This window comes from Acanthaster planci, linkage group LG10 (assembly GCF_054643075.1).
Source record: "Acanthaster planci isolate LZ-2023a linkage group LG10, COTS_SCS, whole genome shotgun sequence".
NCBI classification, from domain to species: Eukaryota; Metazoa; Echinodermata; class Asteroidea; order Valvatida; family Acanthasteridae; genus Acanthaster; species Acanthaster planci.
In genome coordinates, this window is record NC_141786.1 from 18962218 (window position 1) to 18981624 (window position 19407).

At 40.9% G+C, this 19407-nt stretch overlaps 1 protein-coding gene across 1 annotated transcript; it reads right to left on the reverse strand.

Annotated features, from left to right (window-relative positions):
• Nucleotides 1–54: 54 nt before the first annotated feature.
• On the reverse strand, nt 55–19033 carry LOC110989351 (uncharacterized). Its single transcript, XM_087141831.1, has 18 exons — nt 19008–19033; nt 17733–18535; nt 15223–15705; nt 14395–14555; nt 13005–13150; nt 11766–11913; nt 10798–10974; nt 10478–10552; nt 10064–10187; nt 9468–9579; nt 8740–8850; nt 7934–8102; nt 6191–6319; nt 5153–5231; nt 4827–4925; nt 3245–3388; nt 1932–2073; nt 55–1477 (listed from the first exon to the last, which is right to left on the reverse strand). Exons 1-18 carry the CDS (start codon nt 19031–19033, stop codon nt 1399–1401), a joined length of 3207 nt encoding a protein of 1068 aa, XP_086997957.1. The 3' UTR covers nt 55–1398.
• Nucleotides 19034–19407: the final 374 nt, after the last annotated feature.

A 19407-nucleotide genomic window follows, 5' to 3' on the forward strand; every position in this document is an offset into this window, starting at 1 on the left:
CCCTAATCCAACACATAGAAAGCAAACAACTAAAATATTGCAGGAACAAATAAATTAAAAATGACAGTTACGGTTTTTTAAAATCCAAAATTTGATCTGTTTTCAGAGGTATTACTATATGGTCCAACAGAACTTTAAAAAAAAGAAAAGGAAATTAAAATAATATAGTACCAATAATTTTATACTTGAAAGAATAAAAATATGCAGGAAGCAAATCTAAAAGTAAACCTGAGAAAAACAGATTCACATGGCAATGAAAATTAAAAACTATTTGACCTCTGAACTTTCAACTTGCCAAGATGGACTATTGCTAGCTAATTCCAACATAAGACTTTCTGGACTTGTTTTAAAAGGCAAAAGCACAACTAAATCCCACCTCCAACAGAAACCCTACGGCTTACTGCAGAGGATTTGTTGTGTTTTGAGCAAATCCTTATGTTAAGAAAACCACTCCAAGGTCTTATCCCCATCAATTTCCACTGCAGGAATTTTTTTAAAATTTTTTTGTTTTGATTGGTCACACACATATGATATCTGGTTATGGGTCACATGACACAATTGAATACCATTCATAAATATAAAATACTTTGATACAAAATACTAAAACTATACCCCTCAAGTATCCCCCCACGGTAGTGCAATGGTACCTCCCCCAAAGTAACAATGCACCATCATACTCAAGGGGTTATAATATATAAATATCTTTATATAAAAGTATTTTAAATAAAAAAAAAGGTTGTACACCTCCCCTCAGATGTGTTTGCTCACCCAAGATGATTTGTTCTGGCTTGTTCCACTTGGTGGAAGAGGGGAGGAAGGTACAAATGGAGGGAGGGGTAGACAGATGACACAGAACTGTAGAAAAACTAATTTGACTTTGCATAATTCTTTCAGGTTTGATTTTGGTGAGCGGAGACTAATCACGAATAATGAATCAAGTTTCCTAAATATAATTTTGATTCCTATTGTTTGACTGCAACGACTGTGATTTTAAAGATAACCTGATGGCTTTTGTATTAGAAGTTATGATTTGAATGAGTGAACTATACTTGTGAATGCAATGTTCAATCCTTTGTACATGTAAATTGTACGAATGGCTGATTTATTTCTTTGCAATTTTGAAGTTGATTCCTAAATTGATCTATTGACAGGTTGACTTGTTTGTTGAATAAAATGATCCTGTAGCTATGATTTTTAACATTTCCAGAAGAGGTATGATGAAAACTGTAATTAGTGTGATTTGATAATCCCAACCCTCCTGTAATCCAAAATTTACAATTGAAACAGGTTCATTTGCATAATTGATTGCCTTTGCTACACAGGTGTACTACATGTTATATGTGTCTCTTTCTCTACCCCTCCCTCCCTCATGGCAAGATTGGCCTTTTGTTCATTGGCTTACGGCTGGTTGGCCTGCTCATAGAAGAGGACATATGCATAGGAGCTTGGCACTGACTTCTCATTGATGGAATCCACTCTGTTGGGAATAACGATGGAACAATTTTAGAAAGTTGTAGAATCTAACTGATAGTGAAGTTATCCCCCAAAATATTCCCAAAAAGGTCATATTACTTCCTGGTTGATATCAGCGTTACGTGACACTTAACAGGTTGTGCTTTGAAGACACCAAACATCCTGTGCGTGAGATTAATGAAATTTGAATGAAGAAATTTGAAATTATTGCGGCCATCCCATGTGTTGACAGGATGGGAGTGTCCAACATAGGTTATGATTTTACAAGTGTGGACAATGTATGGTAACTTGACTGCCATATGGTGGGTAACACAATTTGGGCACTTTAATGCAGTGTGCACTTCCGTTTTTTTCGGTCTTCTAACAGTGATTTATTGCTAACCCCTTCAATTCTCTAGTTTGTAGAGTCATAGCATCAAGCCATGCTCTGTGGTACAATGCTCTACAATCCTTCTCACCTGGTATCATCATAGCAGTGCCACTTTTTGTTCTGCAGGTGTTTGGCATAAGCGATGTAATGTCCCCCTAGCATAGAGCCAGAGTGTTGTGAGACTCCACCCAGGTTGTACTGACTGCTGAGTTGATCCAGGGAAGGATTGTCTGGGAATAAATAAATCAGTCAATGAAACCAACTTCATACGGAAAATAATTTCAAATTCTACCGAGTACTGAATGAATAACCTTCATTTTTTCCAAAATGGCATCAAATATTTCGACTACGCAAATGCATTTTGTACACCAGTTATTAACATTTTATTAAGAGCAAATATTTTTTAGTGTGTATGTTTTGTTACAAAATGAAAACATTGCAAATTATAGTTTCTTTAGATTCAGACTTAACAAATATTTGGAATGCTGATTGGAAACTGCAGCTCTTCCAAGCAAACATGAAAACATAGCAGTACTCCACAGATTTGATTTGCCATTTGAAAATGAATCCTTCCTTTTACTAGATGAATAAATGTTTGATAAATTTAACTGGGAAAACCATTTGTTTCAAAGTGAGCTTTAAATGATTATAATCATGACTTGGCTTCCGATGAATTGAGCCAGCTAATGAGTTAGTTTCTTCAAATCTTTAAATCAATCTTGTCTACATGCTTCAACACTTGCATTTACTTTTGACGGTAAAATGAAAGGAAAGACAGATAACTATAGCACTACATGGAAATGACCAAGAATGTTAGCATGCATATCCACCCTGAGCTGAAGTGCACCCTCATCCGCGAAAGAAAGACAGAGGGTACTAAGTTTTCCAACCGGGTTCTTGCTCATGCTCAGCATGCACGCGAAGACCACACATTTCAGACTAAATTTGTTGCACATACTCGGCGTGCTCCACATCAAATGCACATAAACTTGCGCGCCTCTCAATTTCATTTCCAAATACGCCCTCTTTTGTTCATGCTCGGAGCGGATAGGGACACTCTTGATGCATATTATTCCTGAATGTAACGTCCACCACCCTTTTTATTTTGCCCTAGAAATTCCCTCCACATTCGCAAAGTGAACTGGTGACCCATTGACAAGGACAATCATTTCTGGGAAATATGTCCGGAGATCACAGGTTTTTGTTCCCTCAGGCAAATTTGTGGATAGTTCAAGTTTTCTTGTTTCCTGCTGTGGTTGCAGCAGGGGACATCAAGGAGACGTTTCTCCCAAGAGTGTGTGTAAATATCATATTAAAATTGGAGGATTTAGCCCTGTTAGGGTTAAAGAGTGTTCTTTGAGCACCGAGAGATTGAAGGCTTTTAACTGAGCATGGACTAACTCTTTTGATCCTGAAGGGACAGCATCTCGTCCATGCTTACGACCGGTGGCGTACCACACATCTTCCAGACTAAATAGAACAGATCGTGACTAAGTGGTTCGATGTGGTTGATAGCAGTGGTCAGATTGAGCAGGCCGGTGTCAGCTGGGTTAATAGACATGCAAAGGCAGGGATGGAAAAGAGACAGTGACAAGACACAGCCAACAGAGTAATTGATGAGAAAGTTAGTTTGCAGTGCAAGGATTCTGAAGCCAACATGCAAGCATGCACGGATGAAGCAATGGTTTAGCTACGACTTCAGAAAATTCGGTCCCATTTGGTAGCAGGGTTCCAGGTGATAGCGACCATTGTTCCTTCAAATGCAAATGTGTAAAATTTGTTGCTGAAAACCTAAGTGACAGAGACAAACTTACACTTTCACGGCATAGAGGTATGTGGCTTCAAAATTGTACATGTACATGGAACACAAACTTTGGCTATCATTTAAAATTTTACCAAATTTACAAAGTGGAACTCTGACTATTATGGATATGAGAATTAATGAGCATGGATTAGCACGAAGTGAACAGAGAAATTATGAAAAGAAACGTTACACACAAGAAAAAGTGCTTCGAAAGCATACTGAACATGCGTGTGATGATGCAAAATTGAGGCTTGAGAGGGTATCGACAGAAAAAAGCAATTATATTTGCAGTAATGTACAATGTTGCAAAAGATGACGCTGTGTCCCCTTTTAATCGTCATAAAACTGTAAGCCTAAGGCATCTTTACTAACAGTAATCACAGCGTTACTTATGATCACTGTGGAGTTTTCAATCTGCTTTTGTTTGAGAAGTTGACTGTAGAATCCCCTCGCACTTTTGTTGTAAAAGCTCTTTTAAGACTTATGCTGTTTTTGCACAGCATTTTCCACCGAGCGAGACAAGCACACTTATCTACGGGTTAATAGAATTGTTAACTTTCAAGGTGATGGTCAGAAATGATTACATGAAGGTAACAGAGGCTCAACTGGTTCATTTTTAGACGTTTCAACTACATGAAGTCAGTTTTGTAGTCGAGACCACTTAAGACCTTCACAAGGCCACACAAGACCAACACTAGACCTCCAGTCTGAATTCAAGTCATAAGCTATTTTAATGAACTTCAACAAAAGCATTCCTTTGTCATTGTTCACATTGTTACTTGTGACCGGTCTTGTGTCTGGTCTTGTGTCTGGTCTTGTGATGGTCTTGTGACCGGTCTTGTGTCTCGTCTTGTGATGGTCTCGACTACAACACTGCTATTTGTACGAGGTTAAAATGGCCGAGTCCCAAGCATTTTGTGGTGAGAATTCTGGTTTTCCTCTAACACACAAGGAAGTCTTTGGTGTCATCCGAGTCACAAAACATCAAATGAAATGTTTAGCCTTTCTCTCAACACTCAAATGACGAACTTTCATTTATTCTCCCATTAAAAACTATCGGTTCAAGTTACAAGACTCCATAAGCATGCAGATGACAAATGAAGACACACAACATGAAGTGCACCAGAGCAGAAAAATAAGAGGATTTGATGGGGGACGGGAGATCAATGTGTGACTTACCTGCGCTGTCTGCCAGATAACGAGACATGTCCAAGCCAGTCAACGGGAAGTCCACAAAAGTTGTCAGCTTGGCACGGAGACCACTGAAACGCTTCAGATCTGCATGCATCAGTCACCAGTCAAGGACTATTGACTAATGTCCAGGAATACTTTAACCTTTATTCTGCTGTACATTCAAGCCACAGCAACAACCAGCTTTTACAATTTTTGCCACGAACAAACTTACAATGTGAAGTTGTTGCAGTGAAAATGTTCCTTTTCACTTTAAAGCTCCTCTTTTGCATGTGATATTGTGTCAGTCTTGTCACGTAATTTTACAAGGATACGGAGGACAAGATGTTTGGGGAAGCGCTGGATGGAGAAGGTCTTGGTGAAGACGCGCTTCTTCTTACATTTCTCACAGGTCTGTCAAGAATTAAGGGAAAGAGATTAACACGTACTGACCAAATTACCCACATGAGGCTAATTTGGGAGTGGTGTATGACATCATTTCGAGAATTTAAAAACTGGCAAGTATTCATCATCGTGAGAGAAAAAACACGAGTTGCTTTCACTGTAGGCAATTTCCCTGCTACACAGTGGCAAATGATGTAGGCTAAGAACGGAGTTGCTTGAAAGAATTAAATGCCATTATTTTTTACACTGGTTCACTTTTTCCAGAGTTTTCAGAAGATGTTGGGTACCAGTCTACTTTACTTTCACTGTTAGGTATCAACTTTCCTGGCAGCCTTTGACTGATATTGGATGGTATTGTCATGAACCATACACTCTGTATCTCACCTGCATCTGGCTGTCTTTGGATTGCATACAGAAGATGAAGCCCACCAGTCTGCTTCAGCCAAACCACCCATACTGAATTCAAACTTCCTAGTCCAGGTGTGAGTCTAGTACCCCTAACACCTTCAAATTGTATGCTAGAATCTAAGGCTCATGTCTGGAGCCAAGTTCAAACAGCAACTGTATGATTGATTCTGCCTGGTACCCAAAGTATATTTTTTTGTGTGGGTAACCAGCTAAAACTGATCGGTGATTTGCAAACGGTTACTGATTGAACTTGGGCTGGGCACCATTCAGGGCTGATATCAGTCTAGGCCTTTTTTGCTTGAGACTTCTGACTATCCTTGGCCGAATAACATGACCTTTTTTTGAAATGGAAAAGAAATTGCTTGACAAATTTACATATACGAACTACGTAGGAATCAGCTGTGAACCAGTTACCAATGACATCCATTTACATGATGCTACGGCTGGTACCCTGTTATTGCTGAGCAAGTATTTCATTGCTTAGAGAGCTAAATGAGAATCCAATTATGACACTAAAGAGCATCCAGATGGACCATGAAAGACCAACTTGTTCAACTTACCACCATGTTGTCCCCGTCTAGTACCTCAGCCTCTGTGAACTTGTTGAGACAGTCCTTGATGTCAAAGGAATGCTTGACTGACTGGTTGTCACGTTCCCAGCTGGCACGACGTTGGTAGGATTTTACCTGCTGTAGGCAATTACAACAAACTGAACATGAGAATTTTGTGGCCAGGTTTTGCATGAAATAACCACAGCAGAAACAATTTTGCACTGTTTCATGAAGACTGTTATCAGTCTTTGTGGCTTTGTCTCCAGAATCTCCTTGACCTACAACCGACTCCATGGGAGGTGTGATGTGTTCGGTGTGGCAATCCTTGGAATTTTTCGTAAGCAGCTTTACCACATAGTTTCATCTAATTAATCCAATTTTATGTAAAATGTTTTATGAATATGCAGCTTTTGCGTTATCTATGCAATTTTAATTGTATTATTGAATTGTAATGTCTTTTTTTGAATTTTTGATTTTTTTGGTGTTAATTATTTATTTGTTAATTAAATGTCTTAAATTATTGTCATGTACCATCCTGTAATTGCCGATTTGGTTGCTGTTGGATGTGGTTGAAATAATAAAAAATAACAGCATGTATTGTACTTCAGAGGAAAATATGCTTAACTTTGTGATGTAACAATGGAAACCTGTGAGCATCAGGAAAGAGTGTGAAGGGTTAGCAACATTTTACGCTGTAGTAAGCACAAGTTTTCTGCAGAGCGTTAAGTAACGACGCAAAATTGGGTGCAGTCTCAAACCTAGTCCAAGGACAGAACATGTTCCAAGAAACTTGGCCAAAGTTATTGTGACTGATTAGCTAGGTAATACTTCAAACGGCTCTACTGTACATACTCTGCAGCTAATACCGGTACTCTGCAGGCAACCGAGATGATTTCAGGAATGCTTCTAGGCCAAGTCAACAGGGAAATAATAATACTGTTGTGAAAACAACACGACATATGCATGTATTGGTTAAACTGGACAATTAGTTAAAAATTCTAGTTTATCTCTCTACTATTACCTGATTGCACACGCTGCCTAGTCAGTACGTTCACGCTACCTTCGCACCACCAAGACCTGCACTGACCTGCATTATTCATCACCGCTGCGTGTGCTCGAGACAGAATCTCATGTAAATAGCACAAACAACAGACATGCTTGGTCGCGCTAGCGCCCTCTTGTGGTTTCTTTGCCACGCTACACACTGTATTTGTTCTTTCTGATGATTTTTCCCTTTTAAGTGTTATGAGCACATGTTTGGTTCTTTGTTTTTAGTTAACAACAACCCACCAGGTATAAAGACGTAGCTGCTCTAGATAAAAAGTTCGTTTTGGGGTTTGGGTTGTAGTTGTTCTGATCTGCCTCCGTCTTTCAGCAGATGAACCCACCACAGTATAATGCTACATCTAGCATTTGGTACTGTGGGCATATCCTTACTATTCTAATCACATAAAATGTTAGAATCCCACTTTCAGTACCAGCTGGACGCTGCAATGCACTGTACATAAATCATTATTACCCCTGCTCACTGGGCCAATAAACATTTCTAATACCATTGCAGCTCTGAAGTAGCTCTGTGTACGCATTTATAGTTCTCAGTGGAAAGAGGCAGGTAGGAGTGAACACTAAACACATACTGTGAAAGGCAAAACCATCTTTGGTTTGGCCATGCCAAAGCTGAAAGAATTCAATGATTTTCCTGAAAGTCGCAAGCCATCTTTGACAGCAATGAAATACAAGTGGATAACTGACCTCGGGAACTGGCAGAGAGATGTCCCAGAAGATGTCAAAGGTCACAGAGCGGTTCCTGCAAGTCTGGCATTCCAAGGTGCTCTTGAGTTGTCCAACAAAGAGGCGGGAGAAGATGGAGTTGTTGTGAGCGCAGTAACGTCCCCAAGCCAACTTGGCCTTTGCATCCTCACTGAAAAACAAAGAGAAGAGAAACACACACAAACCAAGTTGAGTTACATAGATGATTGGGAAAGAAATGAAAGGCAAGGTAGAAATCAATTACTCCAAATTAAATTACTCCCAAAATTAAAACCAAACAACAAAACAAGACAATCTATAGCATTGTAGCCTTCAGTTGGTTTTCTGTTTGAGACTGAGCTAACAACACCAAAAGTTGAGAGGGACTTGCACCCAACTTTACCATGACAACTGACTTGAAACAAACTCAGATTTTGAATTTGTTGAACAACTAAATCTGAGTCCAACCTTGGGCTTGTGTCTGCATGAGTTCCATAATCTCATTTCAGATGAACTTGAATTTGAGTCACTGTCAGTTTGTTGTAAGTAGAAGCCAACAACATTCAAAGAGGTTGAGTCTTCCTTACAAGAGATATCAGCAGTAATTTCTAGCTATTCGCCTCTTTCTCTGGAGCGATATTTGAGTCCATGAGTCTGAGTCCATGAGTATTTGTTGTGAGTCAGAGTAAACTGAGTGTAAAGTGGAGAAGTCTAACTTTCAAATTCTCCCTGTAAGAGTGAGTATGAGTCACTGAGTATATGTCACGAGTCTGGATTAACTCAGTTGAAAGTGGATGAGTCTAACTTACGAGATATCATCTGGGATGTCTGGCTCATTGCCCCTCTTCCTTGGAGCGGTGTTTGTCTCGTCATGAAGCTCACACAGGAAGTAGCAGAGGAATTCCTGAGCATCCTGCTGCCTGTAGAAACAACCAAGAAACACAAAGGAACATGCATCAAAAGGTTGATAGAAGACATTAGTTCATTTTTTGAAATGGCGGTAAAGTCAAATGATATTTTGGGATTGATCTGCAGAATCAAGGAGAATTCAAATTTGTTTGAGTGGGATTCGCACTGTGGTCACAGAAGTGGAAGTCCAGACTAATACAACTACACCAAGCTGACTTACCAGCAGTCTCATCTACAACAGGGTAGACTCGGAACAGTGCTGTAACTTTCATTTATTCATGCAAAATGACAACCGCTGAAAAAACCCCCGTTTAATAAATTTATTCCTTGTTTTTAATGATCAAAGAGGCCTTTACAGGTTCATGTGAACTGCTCCCCGGGGACTTGAGGAAAATGACGGCGGAGAAGTGTTCTGTTTGGACGGGGGGGGGGGAACTGCAGACAAATATTCCAGAGAAACGAAGGGAGTCAGATAGGACTCCAAACCCCAATCCACATTTCCGCCTGGGTGGGCATCGAACCCAAGCAGCAGAGGTGGAAGGCGAGGGGGCGTAGCCGTAACTGCAAAATGATTCTCTCTGACCGGACCTAGATTTAGCACCATCTATAGTTTTCATTCAGTACTTACTTTCCAGGACCAAAGTGTTTTGCGATCCGCTGGAATGCTAACTGCAGGCTGTTAGGAGTCACCACGCTCTTATATTTGGGATTCCAGATTTCCTTCATTACTTCGGCAAAACCTTTAAAAAAAAAAAATTGATAAAAAGTCACCAAAATGAACTAAAATGGCTTCTCAATACTTTTACAATACATTTAATGATGGCTCACATGTACAACCCATCAAAACAATGATAATACCATTTATTCACAAAGTGCATATATCTAGTAGTCAAACTGCTTAAAGCACTCTTAGAATTATTACTGCCCATGTTTTCAGGCCTTAAGACCAACTTTGCAAGCTAATATCAGCCTCTGTCCAGCCTCTAGCCTCACAGGTACCGATTTCGACTCTTGGGTGGACAGAAGCAAGTTGAGGTAAAGTGAGTTACCCAATGTTGCAGCATGCTAGCAGCTGGATTCGAATCCCGGACCCTATGATCAGGAGTTCCTCTAACCACTAGGTCACACAACCCTAACTTAATCAGACAGAGCAGATATTTTTGAACGGACTTCTTTAGTTATCAACTCTGTGGAAGATTCCAGGATTAAAGAGAAGGGTCTTACTTTTGACAAGGGTACCCTGTCTAGGTGATCTACGGTTGATGTCGTCAAGGTAGGTATTTGTCAAGAAGTATTCTCTCAAGTCCTTGTTCTGGGCTAGACACTGCAGGATGGAATTCATGTAGCACTGCCAACGAGACAAGCGGAAAAACTACATGAGTTTTCACCCATCCTATAATGGGATTTTGACATTTAGACTACATGCTTACTACTTTTAAGAGTACGTAAAAAAATCTTGAGTTAACTCAGTTGGGACTCGAACCTATTACAAACCTGGCTTGCATATCATGGAGCCCTGTAGAAAAATATGGCGTCGCTGATATCAGCTGGGAGCCAGTCAAAACCAATTATAACCATGTGATATTTTGGTTGGTATCCAGTGCTCAGCAGGTCTTATATGGTAAACAAGTTACTCACCGTGTTGCCCAGGTTGGCTAGTCCAATCATTCCTCCATTGACAGACTTTCCATTGTAGGTGTTTCCTGTTCTTCCCTAAAATTGCCCCCAAAACCAACAAAATTAAAGAATAATTACAAGAAAGAAAAACAATCAGAAGAAGTTTACATTTGACAACAGACTGGTATTGTGAGCTGGAGAATGTACGGCTATGTCTGAAAGTTATGGCTATGGATGAAAATAACACCCATGCCGTGAAAGCCACGAGAGATGGACTCAGTTACAACCCTATGGAACATCTGATATTATGTCGATGTCAGTAATGATGCACATCTACGTACGGTGCCAAGAACAGAGTGTTCGGCTGAGCTGAAGGCAGACTGGAGTGGCTCCTCTTCCTTCACCTTCTCACTGTTGGATTCCTCCAGGATGGAACTGGCCTTGGTACGTGAGACAGATGGGACCTTAGGGCCATTGGTGGTAGGGGGCGGACGAGACGCATTACTGACAAAGGTGGGCTGCAGGAGGAGAGTTTCAAGAAAATCAGTGACAATGAGACCTTACTGTCGCCTCTTACGCTGCGTTTGAGCCACAGAAGCCACAGGATGTGAAAACCTGTTTCCAGTGGCAGTTCATGGGGCTGGTTTTACCCTAAAGAGCCGGGTGAGAGAAGGGCATGTTCTGTCTCTTCAAGGCATATTTCTTCCAATATTTTTGCCAGAAATTTTCCATGAGCCTTCAGGAGCTTTTACAAAACTATTTTGTGCTCATTTTCACAATTTTGTGAAAATTGAGCCTACAGTTCTTGCAAAATGCCCATTGAAACGAGACAGGTCGCAAAACGTATGATTTCCCCAATGCTAAGCTCATTGCACACTGGCCAGCATGCGTGAGACTGAAAACTTCAAATGACTGTAACATAACCACCTGTTGAAGATGGTCAGAAAAAAACTGGCTCTTCTAAGGGTTAAACACACTCCTTCAAACCAGCAGGTGGTGATTGAAACCATCAAATTTCCCATTTCGACTAGAGAGTTCAAACCAATGCAAAGCAATTCTTGCTACTGAAGTGGTTTTAAGGAAATAAAACCTGCATTCTGCTTCTCAAACTTAAGGTAAATGGATCTGGTTTCTAGACGATGGCTCCATCACTCATTGGCCAATGTAATATTTGAAGTCATTACAATGTAATTGGAACAAAGCCAAAGAGAACATTATTGCTCATAAAAAAAACAATTACATTTAACAGCTCAATACAATCCGTCCTAACACCAAACCAATAACATTGCTACACTGCTTCCAAATTCACCTTGTATTCAGTGTTATAAGATCCAGAGACACGCCTTGTCACCTTGGGTGTGGTTGCACTCGTTGGAGGTGAGGCACCAGGAATAGGTGGGCATCGAAGGTCGGATGAACTGCCCCTTGACCTTTGACCCATGGTGAAACTGGACCGCCTGCTCAGAACAAACAGTTAAAAACTATACCGGTAGAGGAAGGACCCCGAAGGAGTTTGAACTGCCCAGGCTATAACATCTGGCCGACCACTATCTGGCATGCCTGGTATGTCCATAGCCAGAGCACCTCGAGCGCATCAAGCGTTTGCTACACACCATCTGCTTCACAACCACGAAACCCCTTTGTACCCTATGATCGTCGTCGCGATTTGTGGCTGGTAATCTGCATCCTTAAAACTTCATGTACTGAGGTATGGAAATTGAATATCTATGCCTTTGTTGGTGCTTGGTATGATCTCATTACAACATCTAATTTAATGCTTGCACAGTTGTATGCATTATGCTGTGTGCCCTAAATCTATATGTGCAGTCATTACCCTTAATGAGAACTTTCTTCTGGAGTTATTTTGGGAATAAATAGCCCCATTGTTTACAAGATTTTGTTTGATTTGAATCATTTTTATTCTGGCATTTGTACAAAAGCGTATTTTATGAGATTTCATAATCATTCACTTTGACAAAAAAGTGCATTTTGTTCCTAATGAACTTAGCTTTCAAGTAGTAGTCCACATTTTGTTGGCCAGTCTCAGCCAAATTCGTACCAAGACTTTGAAAATTGATGTATTGGAGGGAGGGGAATGAAATTAAAACCTTTACACGAATGGAACGGTGTATCAAACTTCACAAAGTTTATTCACGATGGCAAAAGTACATGTAGGTCTAATACTGGAGATTTTTGTCTCTCTCTTTCCTGGTCACAGCAAAAATTTTTATTTCATTGCAAGCAAAACACTACAAGTATTGCTAGGATATCACTGGTCCCACTTGTCTGGCAAAGAGGCAGGCAGTAAACGAGCATTTTTGGAATGTTTTCTATTATTTGTCTGACTTGGCAGCAATAATCATTGAACACTTTGATGTGCCAGAGTTGCAACTCCTTCTGTGTCCTGCCTCTATGTAAAAACGTTGCAAGGCAGTTCTTTATATTTAAATGAACTACTGCCAATAATACATAGTTTAATGAAAGAAGTAACAAATGATAAATTCCTTGACTGACTATTTCACTTAGCTGAAAGGAGAAACAACTTTACCTGCTGGATGTTGTGGAGGCTGGTGACAGGGATCCAGACGTGTCATTAATATGGAGATTGATGACGTCATCATTGAGGTCATCCTCTGTGCTATAGTTACGATGGTTGCTATAGCGATGAGACAGTTTGGAGCTTTTACTAACCGTCTGCAGAAAGAGGAGATTCTTGAGTTACAATCTTTTCAACCCTGAGGGATTAATGCACTACAAGAGGATTGGATGAAATAATGAGAAAAGCTTGCTTGAACAGAATTAATCACTTTGTCCAACCATTCATTTTGATATTCAGCCTGTACACTGCATAAGCATAATGGACAGAGTCCATTGCTGATGAGCTCAGTAGACAACACTGACAATAAGGATCGAGTTACAGAAGAAAAGTAACTGTACGCGCAGACACTGTTGGAATTGTGGAAGCTCCCAGGCAATTAATTGGTCCATCCTTGTACGTGCACTTGACATAGCACGTGCAGGGCAACATTTTGGCAATCAAGACCGATACGGTGAAACCAAAGTTATATTTTCTGTTTTCAAACCTACTTTATTTTGACAGTATGATAGTGTTGGGAAATGAGAACTTGGAAATAAAGAAAAAATGAAAAACTGTACTTTGGATGTGCCATAAAAATGCTCAACAGATCCATGTGTATTTATGCACACCACAACATGTATGTATGTACATCTAAACAACGTTTAAAAAGTGTTGCTTGTTTTATTTTAAACAAAGTCAATCTGACCTTTCTGGCTGATACTTTTAACCAGTGAACATTTATATGTACACTGACAGTGTATACAAATGTGTGAGAAAAACTTCTTTTTCCTTTCTGCCCACAGAAAACATGTACATGTCACAGGGACAAAACTGTTTTTTATTTTTGCCAAACTTGCCATTTTGGCAATCATAACCAACAATTCTTTCTATATTGGTTGTTGGACATTATTTGAGTATTTTGACCTGTCAAAAATACACCCCTTGGATGGAACATAATAGGTTACAGGTACATTACCTATTCAGGGTGTCCTACAAGATAATCATTGCTGCACAGTAGTTGAGGACATGTTCTTCCCAAGACATGCACTCACAACTGCTCAGAGGGTTTGCAAGTCTCCACAAGTACATGTACATTCGTGGTCTTGACATCCCCTCTATGTGGAAAATGCCCAAGTTCTTGCAGAATGTCGCAGTACCGATACTTGACCAGAACACTGACGAACATTGGGGTATAAAACCTGGTGTTTGTTTCACAAGGATTGTGTTCTCAATCAGTGGTCACAAGGTTGGTTCACTCTTATCAATTCCCAGGGTTCTGGTGTCTGTGAACCAACGACGGATCACTGTACATGATCTGGATCTGTGCGGATTAAGTACGCCCTACCACTGGGCAGCTTACCTCTGTTGATGGATGGACAGCCCGCACTGGTTGTTGGCGTGTCTGCTGTGGAATCTTTGCTGGCGAGGCCTGCCGACTGCCATACAACTTGGACAAAGGGTCGATGCGAGAATTGGCATTGATGTCCGTGCCTCCATAGCGAGAGAAGCGAGACTTCTCAGCTGCAAAACAAGGGGTTAAAGACAGGAATATAGATGAATCCAATGACATTTCACTTGACATTCCTGATGACCTCCCTTAATGGCAGAAAACTTTGTGTTGGGTTTGTATGGAGCGACTGTCACATAACATTGGCTCCATACAATGCTAACGGCCATCAGTGAGGGCCACTGCCCAATGATACCACTGCCATAGTCAGAAGATTAATCTAACACTGTAAGCACAACATTGGCAATAGCCTTTCTCGGATATTCACAAGGCCAGCCATCTTGAAATGAAAGTGAGGCAATTTTAAGTAAATATGTGTGGAAATGAAAGTGATCCACAAGAAGTATAAAATTATAATTTACAATCCTTGTACTCCTTTAGTCATTGTAAGTTACAGATCAAAAAGTCATGTCCCAGTTTTTCAAAGTGAAAAATGTTTTTCAAGCTATACATTTACTTTTAGCAAAATCCTTCCTATTTTACAGTTTAGTGTTAACAAATAAAGTGGATTCAGGGAGAATCATGAGCTATTTTGGGGGTAAATTCCAGTCCAATCTCCCTCCCCCATAACAAATCCAGGACGCACCGCTGGTTTAATTTTCAAATTCTGTGCCTAGAGCTCCACCAAGGTCTTGGTCTGGGCTTATTGGCACTTCTTCTGGCATTTGCTGGTACACTAACCTGGGCTATCATCCAAGATTCCAGATCGTCGAGATGAAGTACATGTACGACTGACAGATGGAACGTAATCAGTGCGAGAGTAGCCACCTGGCGGATGGGGGGTTCTAGAAACAGCCGGCGGCGACAGTCTGGTAACTGAAGATGGGGTAACCAGTCTAGCTGGAGAGGAGGGTCTGGAGGAAGACCGACGTTGTACCGTGACGGGGGAGTGGCGCTGGGCGGGAGCGCGATACGACATTCCGGCTACATCGTCCCCGGTGCTCAGGGGTGTCTCCACGCTAGGGATTGCATCGTGGATAACTGCCTCACCGTCATCCGGGACAGTCTGAATCAAGGCTGCTTGGAAGTGGGGGCTTCCAGGGGGGATCTTGGGGGAACCAGAGGGGGGACTCTGGCTGCGATGTTTGGCTGACGGATAGGGGTGGATGGATGTCTTAGATGAGGCAGACACGGGGGAGGTGTCTGCTACCTTCTCCTGACAGCCTAAACAAGGTGGATGGGAGGGGGGGTGATTCAATCAAATCTTTGCAAAGTCACACTGCAACACTTGTAACAAATATCATGAACATTCAAAACCACATGCAGCTTTAAGTACATGTACCTGTACATGTATGTACAGTCCTCTTACAAAATGAGATCAGCCACGTTTTGAGATTATACATCCACTGAGACCAGACATTGATTTTTCTAATAATGTAATACTGTACATGTAATACAATGCACATGTACTGTATGTAAAATCTTGGTTCAGACATTTTCAACAACTTAGCAGTCCAATCATTTGTGTCTTCGTTAAAATGAGATCACTTTGCCATTTTCTCGTTTTCTGTTTAGTGCTGTGGAAGAAAGGCATAAAATTTTTTATTTAAAGTGGTGAATATACATGTACACGTACATCAAAACTGGTAAACAAAATCAATGCATTACCGTACATGCACAGTGAACTTTATAAACCAAGAAAGAAAACACACACCAAACTAATTTTTACATGTACATTATGCCCAATCAAAACATAACTATTCCTCTGTTGGAAAGAAATATTTGAAATCATTACAACAAAATCTAATAAAAATCTTGATGAATTTTAACAAATCACATGACAATTCTGCTGACATACAGTACGTGTACACAGAGCCAAGCCCTACATCACTTGATAACAAATCCACATTAAATGTGTACATAATTCCAGCATTAATTTTCTCTGCTACAAAACAGGTCCTAGTATTGATGACATATCAGAAATACTCTGAATAGGTTAAGCCCTTTACAAAAGCTCTAAACCACTATCCATCATACACCTAGACTATATCATCTGCAAAAAGGAGCGAGCGAAAATAAGCAGGTTCCAATTCCAGGGGACTACGAAGCTCAGATGGGTTAGTTCAACAGCAAATGAGAATATGATATTAATGAGAACAGCAAAGGAAAATAATGAGTTAGTGCAGGAGGGAAGGAATGAAATGAAATGTGCACAGAACGGTCTTCCAAGGCTGGCCAAGTTTTAAATGAATCATTCCTGCAAATGAACTTTGTGATTAACTTTAAATGTAATTCAGAGAAGATCCTGTGAAGTAAATAACAATGGACAGACAACTGTTTATACATGTATGTTATGTGATGTATCTCAGCAAACACCACTAAAAAGCATACATGTAGGTGAGCTCTCTGAACAAGACAGCATGTCAACATTGAAGAACTTTTTTCACCATGGCCGTTAGTGTTTTGTTGCTTCTCAAGTCCATTATGTTCAGCGCCATGTACAACTTTGCACTTCATTTATGTATGCAAGCAGGCTGTCACTTCATCTATGTATGCAAGCGGGCTGTCACTTCATCTATATGCAAGCGGGCTGTCACTTCATCTATGTATGCAAGCGGGCTGTCACTTCATCTATGTATGCAAGCGAGCTGTCACTTCATCTATGTATGCAAGCGGGCTGTCACTTCATCTATGTATGCAAGCGGGCTGTCACTTCATCTATGTATGCAAGCTGGCTGTCACTTCATCTATGTATGCAAGCGGGCTGTCACTTCATCTATGTATGCAAGCGGGCTGTCACTTCATCTATGTATGCAAGCGGGCCGTCACTTCATCTATGTATGCAAGCGGGCTGTCACTTCATGCGAGTAGGCTGTCACTTCATGAAGAAAAAGCTATACTTACACGTATGAATCTAAACTCCCCTAACTTGGAAGAGCCGACTCTGTGGAACATATTCAACATTCATTTGAATTTTGTACAGAACAGTCCACCAAAATTTCTAGACTGCATCCAATCCCTCATTTGTCAATGGTAGAATGCAGTGGAGGGACTAGGAACAAGATAGCATAGACCTTGTGTTAGGCAAGTCTCATCCTCCATTATACATGTACGTTAGACGTACATGAACATATATGTACATGAATCCAAGAGTTACATGTACATGTATCTGGTGAAGCACATTGAGATGCAACATACTTGTACAAGTCACTCAGGCTTGAGGAGAATAATTTGTACTTTATGAAGCTTACCAAAACTCTTATACAGTGAAATCTTCTCTTTCTCTCTCTTGGAGATGGAATCACCCTTGCCATTGCTTGCGATGGGATCAAGGTTTTCTTCAGCACGCCGAGCCTCTTTAGCTATCTTCTTGGCCTTGCGTTGCTTCTTCTTTTCCAATTTCTCCAGCTTTGCGGCTTCCTTCCTCTGCTTCCTCGCCTCCTTCAGTCTCTCCTTCCGTTCCTTCTCACATCGGATGTTTTCCAGTCGTTCTTTTTCCTTCCGCGCGGCCTCGGCTCGGGCTGCTCTCTTGGCTGCTCTCTTGGCCAGCTTCTTGTCCACTTCCCGCATTTTCTTGGCAAGGGTGGGGTTGAAGGTCTGGGTGATCTTCTCTACCTCCTCACGGAGCTGTGAAGGGTCCTTGGTGGCTTGCGGCTGGAGTTTGTCATCAGGGTTGGCGGTCTGGGTCTTGGGAGAAGTGGGGTGACCCTCGACCTCACCAACAAGGTTTGTCTCGGACTCGATGACATCCGGCTCACAAAGGCAGACTGCCCTTTTCACCTTGCGGAGAAAGCTCTTATTGGACCCTCCCTTTTCTGGCCGGCTGGCCCCTGTGGCCTTCACTGGCCCGTTCTCTTGGTCGGCCTCTGATGGCCTACTGTCTTTGGCCTTCTTCCCTCTGACTGGGCCAGGTCTCTCACGCCCCTTCTGGTCAGAGGGTGGCCGTCTGTACTCAAAGGGCAAAATGGTGACTTTGCTTCTAGCTAACAGGTGGATTGAAAAATCCTGATCTAGTCTAAACGCTGTTTGGCTAAAAGAACACTGCTCTGATGTACTGTGTTAGTAAAAGAAAGGAAAGGAGGGGAAAATATGGATGGGTGGTTAGTGATGTTAGTGATGTGGGAAACTGCTCAATGACGGAAAAACAAGAAGGGAATGAGTTGAAAGTGTTTGCAGCAAAAAGTAAATTTCAAGCATGCATCATGCAAGCAGATTGAGAAAAATGATGGCTACGTCAGTAGTCACAGTGACGCTACATGTAGAAAACAAATACATGAACATGCATGTGAATAAGATCAGTGAGGCCAAAACCAAAAAAAGGATAGGTTTTTATAACACCATTACAGAGTACATAAGACCACAATTGTTACGCTTCCTGTTTCCCAGCCTACAGTACCCTAAGTTGTTGGCGTGACCCTTAAGGTTTTTGTTGGGAAATATGAGAATTGGTAATAAAGAAGTAAAAATTGTCAATTTTAGTTTGAATATGGTGCAAAAAGGTTCAACTGACTTATTTATGTACCCACCTAGTACCCTTTGAAGAGTTAGTCATTTCATTTGAAACCAATACCACCCAACCTCTCTTGATGATGTTCTTTTTAACCACTTCCCACTTAGCTGCACACTGAATTAGCGCAAGAATACATCTACATGTACATGTACCTAAGGTACATGTACCTAACCTAATTAAAGATGCCATGTAATAGAACGCAGAAACATGTTTACTGCCGGACGAAGGCCTACACGTACCTTGAATAGGGTTTTTATTCCTAAGTACAAATAAATATCGGTATCTCATTTTAATTTCAACCAAATAAAGTCCCTCAATCTTCAGAATCCATGCACTTTATTGACTGAGATACCTGGTCTACAATACAATGGATGGCTGTATGGTTTTCAGAATGTCAAAGGTCTTGTTTGGCATTG

Coding starts and splice junctions, on each gene's coding strand:
- LOC110989351 (XM_087141831.1), bottom strand. CDS start 19,033: ATGACTAACTCTTCAAAGGGTACTAG. Junction 13,151..14,394: donor CTGTCCATCCATCAACAGAG/GTAAGCTGCCCA, acceptor CTCTTTCTGCAG/ACGGTTAGTAAAAGCTCCAA. Junction 10,975..11,765: donor CTTATAACACTGAATACAAG/GTGAATTTGGAA, acceptor CTCCTCCTGCAG/CCCACCTTTGTCAGTAATGC.